At 36.6% G+C, this 12,500-nt stretch overlaps 1 protein-coding gene across 1 annotated transcript in view; it reads right to left on the reverse strand.

Moving 5' to 3' along the window:
• LOC135218667 (GTPase-activating protein and VPS9 domain-containing protein 1-like) overlaps window positions 1-12,500 on the reverse strand; it is a 387,415-nt gene that overhangs the window by 261,802 nt on the left and 113,113 nt on the right. Inside the window, exon 5 of the mRNA XM_064255113.1 lies at window positions 3,783-3,900. Coding sequence (XP_064111183.1) covers window positions 3,783-3,900 — 118 coding nt within the window. The remainder of the gene's footprint in view (window positions 1-3,782; window positions 3,901-12,500) is intronic.

Consider the following 12,500-nt stretch of genomic DNA (forward strand, 5'->3'; position numbering starts at 1 on the left):
AAAATATTGTGCTAGAGTTTTCCAATTGGTTGCAAAATGAAGATAAATGATTGCATAATACTAGAATGTAAGAGTTAGCTTACAATTGCGGATTTCGACCATTTCGGTCAAGTCAAATTGACCAAAGGTTGAAATTTTGGCACTTATTGTGATTTATATGAAAATATTTCAAAACTAATAAAAGCTACAACCATGGGTTTTTTTTCGTTATATTCTACATGAAATTGCGCACATTTTCATATATAAAACTTTATGTAACGACTAATATAAAATGGTACAAACATTACAACAAAGTGACGAAAGAATTTCTGATTTTTTCGGCAGTTACCGCGCAGACATAAGGAAAGCGTTTTTTCAAAAATTCACCATAAATCAAAATATTGTGCTAGGGACTTTCCATTTGTTGAAAAATGAAGGTAAATGATTGAATATTACTAGAATGTAAGAGTTTTTACTTACAATTATGTCTTTTGACCATTTCGGTCGAGTCAAAGTTGACCAAAGGTTGAAATTTTGGCACTTGTTGTGATTTATATGAAAATATTTCAAAATTGATAAATGCTACGACCATGGGTTAGTTTTTGGTTGTATTCTACATGAAATTGCGCACATTCTCATATATAAGACTCTATGTAATGGCTAATATAAAACGGTGCAAAAATTACGACAAAGTGACGAATGAGAGGGAAAGAAATTCGCGCATGCGTGCCTGGGTAACGCTTGTAAACAAAACAAAAGCTTGATCCATGAACTCCCAGCATCCCTCAAGGCGTGCGATTTAAAAATTTGTGCAAACTAGGCCTATAACTATTTTTCCGCGAATATTTAAAAATCTTTTTATAGTAGACGTATTGTATGTCAATTAAGCACCCAACAGACAATTTTAGTCAACGTATAATACGTCCAGTCGGCATTTAAGGGTTAATAAACACTTCGGCCACTTTCGTGTCTGAGCTGGCAGCCTCCCCATGCCACACCACCTAATGGATGCCAGTCCGTTTACGGAATTTATCAAACCACCCACAAGAAGCCTTGAAGTCTGGGGTTGGCGCCGATGTCCCTTCTCCTCCGTTGTCTTCGGCCTGGGCAATCAGATCACCGAAAATAGTGTTGGCCTTCTGGCAGATTGCCGTCTTGGTTATCGTATCGCCAGCAATTTTTTTGTCTTTTATCCATACAAGAAGCAGCCTCTCCATCTCATCATGCACGTGGCTCCTTTTTTTGGACAAAATAGTCATGCCCTTGAAAGATGTAGCTGCTTTGATGGCTTCCTTCTGCTTAAGGATGGTGCCTATCATCGACGGATTTTGGCCGTATTCCTTAGTGATCACACTCAACCGCATGCCAACTTCGCACATTTTAATGATCTCCACCTTTGTCTCCAAAGAAAGCATCCTCTTCTTTCCATGAACTTCAGCAACATTCTTGGGACCCATGGCTATAATTAAGTTAATTAAGTTCACACACAACACGATAAAGTATACATACAAGTAGAAAGCAAAATCACTAACACGAATTTACGTTAACTAACGAAATACGTATATATGTCAACAAACGAATTCCGCGTGCGTACGATAATGCTGGTGCGACAAAGTGGCCGAACGACGCCTTTACGTAGAGGCATGATGGGATAGATGCTGACCAACAGGAGAGCAGGATCTTACGGCAGTGACTAGCATCAGGAACCAATGGGAGAGTGGGAGGATGGTGGCGAGTCTACAGAGTTAGAGACGCGCGAATTTTAAAATTGTTCTTGGCGGTCCTGGCGAATCTCGGACTTTACAGTACACCCTTTCGGAACCTGAATTATTTTCGTATGCAGAAGCAAAAAAACCTTCGTCTTTGCTTTCGTAACTTGGATTTTTCGTAAGTAGGGACTTTCATATGTCGGGGTTCCACTGTACTGCGTTTGTATATATTTTCAAAAATATACATATAGTATACACGGAATCTCCATCTCATTTTATGCTTAAAAGCATGAAAACCTAAATTAGTATACTAGTACATACTTCAGAAATTAAAGTTTCTGAAGGGGTATCATCTTTGAAAAGTGCAGTAACTTTGTGAATGGATATTGCATCTTGTAAAAGTATGTATATGCAGTAACCATAGATGCTGTAATTACCTTTTGTATCATATTCATGCATGTATAAAAATAAAAATAATATTTTTAATCAAATTTTTATACAGAAAGGCTTTACAACTTAAACATTTACATAATAAATTAAACAGAAAACACTTTTGCGGGGTTTTGCGTGTTTCTAGAGGATTCGCAAATGTTCACACTGTTGTGAAGAACTCGTGTATGATAATAAGTTAGGTTCCAATTAAAAGTTTGCGCTATTGTGAATTCAAGCAACTCGAATCACGTAAGTTCAGGGTATTATTGTATATAGTTTCTTGTGAAGCATTTATAATGTATGAAGTAGCTATATATTTTCCATGATAAAGGAATATATAAATCTTTACTTTTTCCCTTTTATCCTTTGGTGTGGGATCAATCCACTTATTGAAAACAGCTTCACATACTTCTGCCCATAATTTATCCTTTATATGCTTATCACTACATATCTTTACTGTAAAATCAGAGAGCTGGTCTTCTCTGCACCTCTGTAATCAAAGATTCACAGGCAATCATCTGTCTACATGTCATTGTGACACTATTGGTCTGTCTCCTCTGCTGGTCAATAACCTAATGCAGCCAAAGTATCTCAACTACAAAATCATTCGTATGCGCACTCTGATTTGAAATTACACTTTTCCTTGTCAAGCATTTATAATGTATGAAGTAGCATTATATATTTTCCATAATAAAGGAATATATAAATCTTTACTTTTTCCTTTTCATCCTCTGGTATGGGATCAATCCACTCATATACTTCTGCCCATAATTTATCCTTTATATGCTTATCACTACATATCTTTACTGTAAAATCATAGAGCTGGTCTTCTATGCACCTCTGTAATCAAAGATTCACAGGCAATTATTTCTCTACATGTCATTGACACTATTGGTCTGTCCCTTCCGCTGGTCAATCACCTACTGCAGCCAAAGTATCTCGAGCACAAAATCATTCGTATGCGCGCGCTCTGATTTGAAATTACACTTTTTATCGCCAGCCACTGGTGGTGAGCAACTGTGGCGTGACCAAGAAAATAGATTTAGTAGCCACTTCTTAGCGACTCTTTTAGTCATGTCAACTGCTTGTGGCTCGTCTGCGGCCTTCCATTTAAACACGTTCAATATATTTTAATTTTTTAGTGGTTGGCGACTTAGTCGGCCAACCACTTTCCAGTAAAAGTGTCCCCGTGTGCAGGCAGCGTAAGGATCAACCATCAAGGGAGACATGAAGCGCCAACACCAGGGTGACTGCCCCTCCAAATGATGTTGTTCATGTTTTTTCTCCACCATCAAAGAAAAAACAAAAAGTTAAAAAAAATACAAAATAGCAAAAAATAACTCCACTATTTATCAAGCATTCAACAACAGAAGAGAGAGAGAACATACAGTGGAATGTCCACACTTTATAATGGCCAAGAAAAAACTGAATGATGACATAAGGTGAGGGAGGAATATTCCCTCACTCATCCCCCTTAACAACCAGTTAAAGACCTGGTTGTAAAGTTCAATAACCACGTCAACTCCCACTGAGACAACTCCTACATAAATGGAAATGGTTGCTATTTCCAAGAAACAAATAAAAAGCCAGGGATGTTACACAATACAAATATATAATATAAAATTAACTGCAAAAAATTCCATGTAAATACTGAAAAATTACCTTTGCTTGGGGTAGTGAATCCACATATGCACGATAAATCTGACTGAATGCACATGAGCCATGTCTCAAGAGTCGTCGTGGGTTGTCTGAAGTGGCAAGCTGCAACTCCATTAAGTGTCTGAAAAGTCAAAATATAGGACAAATGTGAATTACAGTTAATTCAAATTGGTCAAATAAATATACTGTATACAGTGGTCCGCTTGTTTTCACCCCCATGAATAGTTAGAATCCGTGAATAGATGCAACCCCTAAAAAATGCTGAAAATGGCCTATTTTGGTAGGTAAAACTCAAGAAAAACCCTCTAGAAATTTTTATACTTGTTTTTTTAATAGTTTCATCACAAAAAGTGCACTTTATGATGAAATTGATAAAAAAAAAAAACAGGATTTTCTTAATATTTCTCATATAAAAATACTGCGAATAGGCGAATTTCCTGCAAATAATGGGCAGATATGGTCCAGAGAGAAATCCACAAATGTGAGTCCACAAATCCGGAGAACACGAATAAGAGGGGCCCACTGTACTGTATTTCTGAACAATCATTTAAATTAAATGCACATTTGCTAAAAATAAAAAACTAGACATGATACATGTACTAATAACAAAAACTTTGTAGAAACATTAATGCTAAATGAGAGAATTAAATTTAAAATAACCTTCATATAGTAAATCATAAATACAAAAATTAAAAACATACTAGCTGGAACCTACCATGGGTCACCTTAGTTCACATGTTCAAACATGTCATTCACTCAGTACTGGTAACCCTAAGAAAAACTGTAGAAAGTGAATGCAAACTCTTGTAAGAAAACTAATAATGACAATATGGTTGATTGTCACAGCCAATAAAAATATGATATGCAAGCATTATCTCAAAATCAGTTACACCCCTTTATTCCTTTACTATTAAAAAAGATGTTTTTATAATAAAACAAGGTTTTAATTATACTTACCCAGTAATTACATAGCTATGGTTTCTGTTATTTGCAGCAGTATAGATTTAAATTTTACAGTAGCGACACTGAGTGTGTGTAGGTGACAGCAGTCTCACCCCCTAGCAAAAAGGTTAGGAACGACAACAAAACAGCTCATTCCATTTATGCTTATGTCCATCAGTGGGTAGGAGGGAGGGCTCTGATTATGTAATTACTAGGTAAATATAATTAACACTTGTTTTATCATAAAAACATCATTTTTAATTATGCAACTTACCCAGTAATTACATAGGTGATTCCAATATTAACAGGAGGTGGGATATATGGACATACTCTACTTTAAAACATTACATCATGTAATGAATTAGAAATAGATAAGCTGCTAGCATTGAAACAATGCTTGTCATTCCTTGTTAGTTTTGAGAGCTTACAGTAAAGGCTGTCTCTGGCTGGTGCTCAACTTAACCTGTAGTGGCGATGCAGTAAAGCCAAGGGTCGCCTCTACCTAGTGGGATCCATACAGCTAAGGAATAGTCCGTGGCTAGCACAGTCACAAAAGATGCCCTTGCCCAGGGCGCAGTACCATACAACACTAAATTTATCAGAGTAAAACATATCACTCAACTTAACCTGTCTGAATTTTCCAAGCAGGCTAAACTTATCAGAAAGCTGAATAAAGGTGGAACGCTCTTGAAAAGTATGTTGTAGCCTTCTCTCAACACTTTACGATCCAAAGCTCTGCCCCTCTTGCTTCCAGTTCATCCAAAAACTGGTGGAACCTTGCTCCTGCAGGTGCACGGAGGACTGCCCCTTCACTTCTTAGCGGGGATTTTGGAGGAGGAAATCTTGATGGTTCGAGGATTGAGACGTACTCTTCCCCCAATCAAGGGAATAACCTAGAGCTTCCCCTGCCATCAAAAGGCTGAGCGCATGTGGAAGAAGGGTGTCAGCTAAGAGTGGTAACACGAGAGCTTTTGGTTTAATGAGAGAGAGAGAGAAGGTCCGGGGTTGACTTCATCTGAGGGTCAGGAGATACTTGAATCTCTGTATCCTCAGGAAAAATGTGTTCACTTTCCAGAGGACAGTAAAGAAGGGTGGACCTCTGTGTCCAAGACACTCCTTGGTGGTGAATGAACACTAGAGTTCTCTCTTCTTCAGAATGCCCAACGTAAAGGGATAAGTCAATTCAAGGGAACCACTTCTGACACCTTTATCCACATAAGAAGTTACTCATTAAAAGTCAGTAAAAATCCTCATCCAGCGCCAAACATTCCTTGAATTTGCGGCCCAAAGCTCCAACAGTCCAAGCAAGGAAGCCCACTACGTACTATAAACATACATAAGATAATCTTAACAAGATGGTCTAATGCCGATGCTGAAAACATTATTTGTGTGTCAAAAGATGTGACGGTGGGATCTTACAGTTAACCTTTCCCTGTGCCCTCTTTTCAGAAAGCCAAAGGTTAACTTCCGTCATCATCTTACGAGAATAAAAGGAAAGAACTAGACAAGCAACTTAGACAAATCTACTTGATTATCTCTCATATATGAAGACACTAGCAAAGTTGGAGCTACTGGCGAGAAGGAGTCAGAGAAATTCGCTACAAAAAAAGCGAAAAGGCTACTTATAGGTTGTAGAAGTCTCCTTATCTCCTTCTTCTTCTTCCATCAAAGAAACAAGGAAGAAGGCTGTTTGGAGCTGGATAGGAGCAGTGTGCTTTATGAAGTCTTGGCGAGAAAGAATCTGAAGAATTCGCTACAAAGTAGTAAAGTAGCGATTTATAGGCCGTAGGAGACAACAATTTATCATCTTTCTCTTTTTCTTCGGCTGGTGAAAACAGCGACAAGTTTGCTTGAGGTTGAAAAAGAGGTACCGAAGACTTCATAAACATCCCAAAATACTGTCCAACTTATTTTGAATGGCTGCAATTGAAGGATCAGAGACAGCCATAACTTGTGACACTGTCAATTGACACTGTCGGTAAGACAAAAGATGTAATTGTTGTCAATGGTTGTAGAAAAAACTTCATGTTGATCTAGCTGCACCCCTTGGGTGCTCGGACACTTGTGGAAGCTCAGGCACTGATGGACGCTCGGGCGCTGATGGATGCTCGGGTGCCGATGGACGCTCGGGTGCCGATGGACGCTTGGGCCCCAATGGACACTCAGGCGTTAATGGACATTTGGGCACTAATGGACACTCAGGCACCAATGGACACTTGGGCTCCAATGGACGCTAATGGATGCTCAGGCGCCAATGGATGCTCAAGCGCTGCTGGATGCTCAGGCACTAATGGACACTCCGGAGGCAATGAACATTCGGGCACCAGTGGGCACTCTTGCGCCAATGGTAGCTTTTGAACCAGTGAGCGCTCTTGAAGAAGAGGTAAATTATGTGCTAGTAGGCCCTCCTGTGCTGCTGAGCACCCAGCCACTCGTGGAAGCTGAGGTGCCAATGGGTGTCTTAAATTACTGAAGATACTGAAGGCAGGACCGTCCCTTTTCACTCGAGAAGGATGCACAGGCGCTAACAGACACTCAGGTGCCGTAAACTTCTTAGCGCTAGACTCTAATACTTAGGAACCATCTGGAGTAGGGAGAACAGGAGGATAAAGAACCATCGCCAACAGACATCCAGAACTTTTCCTCTGTTCAGCCTCATCAGATACACACCCCTCAGAGCTCACTTCGATACAAAAGAACCTTCTGGAGCACATGAGGATAATGAACCACCACCAACAGACGCCCAGAACTTTTCTGCATGCAGCCTCATCAGAGGAGAGATGAGACAATTCCTTAGGGACGCCTTTCCAATGGCGCTCTGTCATGACCTGGGATTTAACAATAGGACCGACTAAGGGGGCGACCGTCCATGGGCAAATCCCACTGACCTCCCTTGGGCTACCAGTATGCCTCCTCCCAGGTGCAGGGGAGTTTGACAGGGACCTTTGCCTAGGAGAATCAGAGGATGAACAACACCCCATCCACTGCACAACACTTCACTATCACAGGGTTAACATTGCTAACCCCAACACAACTGGCAATGGTATGGGAAGGATGTGAGGGAGACAAGCGAAGGAGCAAGCAGTACAAAATATGTTTTTATAATAAAATTGACATTTTCATAATAAAATAAGTCTTAATAATACCTACCCGGCAATTACTCAGCTATAAGTGGAACTTATAGTTGTGCAACCCATGGGCAAGTTACATAATTACAGTGGGCCCCATATTCACGGATTCGCGGATTTCTCTCTGGACCATATCCACCCATTATTTGCGGGAAATTCGCCTATTCACAGGTTTTTCTGACGATAAATAATCACTAATTTTGATGTTATTTTCATGACTAACTACATTTTTATGATATAAAAATGACTTATTAATTTTAAAATATTAATATTGATCAATACTGTATTAGTAAGTTTAATCAGATTAAATAATATCACATAATAACAATAATAATTCTCTCTCTCTCTTACAGAGATGTGTTTTCTGCATGATAAATAAATTATTTACTCATTTTCAAATATTAATATTAATGTAAAGAGCAATCAATTCATTAAAGAAAATACTGTGGTGAATTAGTAAGATTTTAAGTTTATAAATTAAAAAACTATGTAGGAATGAAGGAAATTCCAATCTTCAAACATCTTTCTTTCGAACTCCAGCTTACCATGCTGAGGTCCAACAGCTGTCAAATATATCAAGTAATGTGATAGGAGGGGAGGAAGTGTGTCTCTCTCTCTCTCTCTCTCTCTCTCTCTCTCTCTCTCTCTCTCTCTCTCTGAGAGATTTTTATGTGACATGTATGTTTATTAATATTTTCAAATAATAATATAATAATAATATAAGTGTAATTACAAAAATCATATGTGATAATATTTTAACGAAACACAATAATCTTTCCATTCCACTCTTTCAAATAAGGATAACTCTCTCTCTCTCTCTCTTACAGAGATGTGTTTTTTGTATGTTAAATAAATGATTTATTAACTTTCAAATACCAATATTAATGTAAACAGCAATAACATAAATTTATTAAAGAAAATACTAAAGTGAATTAGTATGATTTTAGTTTAAAAATAAGAAAATTATGTATGAATGAAAGAAAATCCATTCTACCCCGCATCTGTCTTTGAACTCCAGGTAGCCAAGCTGAGGCGGCTGGGATCCAACAGCTATCAAATATATCAAGTAATGTGACAGGAGGGGGAGAAAGTTGCCAACTAGGTTGTGTTACCCACTCAAGTTCATGCAATATCTCTCTCTCTCTCTCTCTCTCTCTCTCTCTCTCTCTCTCTCTCTCTCTCTCTCTCTCTCTCTTACTGAGATGAGAGAATTTCTATGGTACATGTGTATACTATGTTTATTAACCCTTAAGCATCAAGCAGCTATTTACCCAAGTGTCTCCCGTACACTGGCGGCGTTCGCAAATGAGCGCCAAAGAGGAAAAAAATATTTTTTCAAAAAATCACAGCACATTTAATTTTCAAGATTAAGAGTTCATTTTTGTCTCCTTTTTTTGTCATTTCCTCAGGTTTTGTATGCAACCATCAGAAATGAAAAAAACATCATTATCATATATAAATATTGGGATATATGACAGCGCAAAAAAAAATTTCATATATAATTGTATACAAATCGCACATTGAGCAAAATGGTTAAAGCTAATGAGTTAATTATTTTTTTGTTTTATTGTACACTAAATTGCAATGATTTTGGTATGTAACAAATTGTTAAACGATCAAAGCAACACTGATAATATTATCACAATATGATGCAGAAATTCGTAACGCGCGGACGTAAAAAAAAGTTGTTTTAAAGAATTTACCATAAATCAAAATATTGTGCTAGAGACTTCCCGTTTGTTGCAAAATGAAGGTAATTAATTGAATATTACTAGACTGTAAGTGTTGTAGCTTACAATAGCAGTTTTCAACCATTTCGGTCGAGTTAAAGTTGACAGATCAAATTTTTTTCTATTTATCGTTATTCATATGAAAATATTTCAAAACTTATAAAAGCTACAACCATGGCTTGTTTTTAGTTGTATTCTACATGAAATTGTGCACATTTTCATATATAAAACTTTATGTAATGCCTGATATAAAACGGTGCAAACATTACGACAGTCGGACAAAAAAATTTATGATTTTTTCGGAAGAGATACCGCGTAGAGGTAAGGAAAAAGTTTTTTTTAAATTCACCATAAATCGAAATATTGTGCTAGAGACTTCCAATATATTGCAAAATGAAGGTAAACGATTGAATAATACTAGAATGTACAAGTTTTAGCTTACAATTGTGTTTTTCGACCATTTCTGTCGAGTCAAAGTTGACCGAAGGTTGATATTTTGGCACTTGTCATTATTTATATGAAAATATTTCAAAACTGATAAAAGCTACAACCATGGGTTGTTTTTCATTGTATTCTAAATAAAATTATGCACATTTCCATATATAAAACTTTAAGTAATGGCTGATATAAAACGGTGCAAACATTACGACAATCGGACAAAAAAATTTATGATTTTTTCGGCAGTTACCGCACAGACGTATGAAAAAGTTTTTTCTAAACTTCACCATAAATCGAAATATTGTGCTAGAGACTTGCAATTTGTTGCAAAATGAAGGTTAATGATTGAATAATACTAGAATGTAAGAGTTTTAGCTTACAATTGCGGATTTCGACCATTTCGGTCGAGTCAAAGTTGACCGAAGGTTAATATTTTTTGGCACTTATAGTTATTTATATGAAAATATTTCAAAACTGAAAAAAGCTACAACCATGGGTTGTTTTTTGTTGTATTCTACATGAAATTGCACACATTCCCTTATATAAAACTTTATGTAACGGCTAATCTAAAATGGTGCAAACATTACGACAATCGGATGAAAAAATTTATGATTTTTTCGGCAGTTACCGCACGGACGTAAGGAAAAAGTTTTTTTTTTTCATAAAGTCACCATAAATTGAAATATTGTGCTAGAGACTTTCAATTTGTTGTAAATGAAGGTAAATGATTGAATATTAGTAGAACATAAGAGTTTTAGCTCACAATTGTGTTTTTCGACCATTTCAGTCGAGTCAAAGTTGACCGAAGGTTAAAATTTTGACACTTATCGTTATTTATAAGAAAATATTTCAAAACTGATAAAAGCTACAACAATGGGTTGTTTTTTGTTGTATTCTACATGAAATTGCTCACATTTTCAAATATAAAACTTTAACGGCTAATATAAAATGGTGCAAAAAAGGGATTTTGACGTAGGAAAAATCTATTTCTGGGCGAGGAAGCCGTGTCGCCCAGTGAAATGTGTCCCCTTTAGCACTATTTCTAGTAAAATATTGCTATGATACCAGAGAACTGCTAAATTGGACATGTCAGAAGTCTCTGACTCGCTCACCTAAATAAAAGGTGTCGGTATAGAACTGGGGCGAGTGTTAAACACTACCACAGCAACCCCTCCAATTAGCCTTTTCCTCATCAAAAGACCGTGAAAACGGGGAGCCACGAAATAATTTCTGAGATGTGTCACTGATGCTTTTTAGTGCGAGAAGAAAGTAATTCGCGCTTGCGCGCCTGGGTAACGATTGTAAACAAAACAACAGCTTGATCCGTGAACTCCCAGCATTCCTCAAGGTGCATGATTCAAAAGTTTACACCAAGTAGGCCTATAACTATTTTTCCGTGAATTTTTAAAAAACTTTTTTGCGTTGACGTTTAGTATGTCAATTCGGCACGCAACAGACAATTTTCGTTGACATTTAATACATCTAATAAGCGTTTAAGAGTTAATATTTTCACATAATTAATAATATTAATATTAATAATATAACTGATTTCAAAATTCATATGTGATAGTATTTTAAAGAAATACAATAATATATCCATTTCACTCTTTTGAATAAGGATAACTCTCTCTCTCTCTCTTACTTACATATGTTTATTTGTTTTGAAGTATAAACAAATGATTTACCTTATAACTAATTTTCAAATATTAATAAGATTAATTAAAAAAATAGCGATTCCCAGTCTTTTTATCAACTTCGAGGAAGGAGGACAGGAGAGTAAATGAGTTTGATATACATATTGGCAGAGGGGAAGGAGTTGAAGTCTAGGAGTTTCTCTCTCTCTCTCTCTCTCTCTCTCTCCTCTCTCTCTCTCTCTCTCGCTCTCTCTCTCTATCTCTCTCTCTCTCGCTCTCTTCTCTCTCTCTTTCTCTATAGCTCCATATAATCTATATTATATAATAATATAGATTATATATATAATTTAATATAATATATATATATATATATCGAGATATATATAGAATAATTATATTATATTTATATCCCATTTCCATTTTTTCACTCATTTTTGGAAATTTTTTTGTAAATTTCATGTTAAATAATACAAAATGTATTGTTTTTTTATTAAAATTTGCCTTGACATGACACCATGCCTAAATCCTTAATCTATTTTTTTGGATGTTACTAAGTCATATATGCCTCCTTGTTTTTCGAAATGCATTTTTTCTGACTGAATCATCTGTTGAACACGTCTGTGTGGCTGCCTTAAATGTCTATTCTTGCCCACAGGCATTTTTTTGTTTCTGTAGAGTGAATTGGACCTTATGCTAATGTTGTAATGTCCGTTTGGATACTATGCCTACTTGTACTACGTTTTTGCTCTTTTATGATCAGTTGTGCCTAAGTATAGGGTCGTGTTAGACAGAAAGATCTTGGCTTTCTCGTCTTTCAATTTTATTTATATATAGCATCACGTTTTATAT

This window comes from Macrobrachium nipponense, chromosome 9, assembly GCF_015104395.2.
Source record: "Macrobrachium nipponense isolate FS-2020 chromosome 9, ASM1510439v2, whole genome shotgun sequence".
Lineage (NCBI taxonomy): Eukaryota > Metazoa > Arthropoda > Malacostraca > Decapoda > Palaemonidae > Macrobrachium > Macrobrachium nipponense.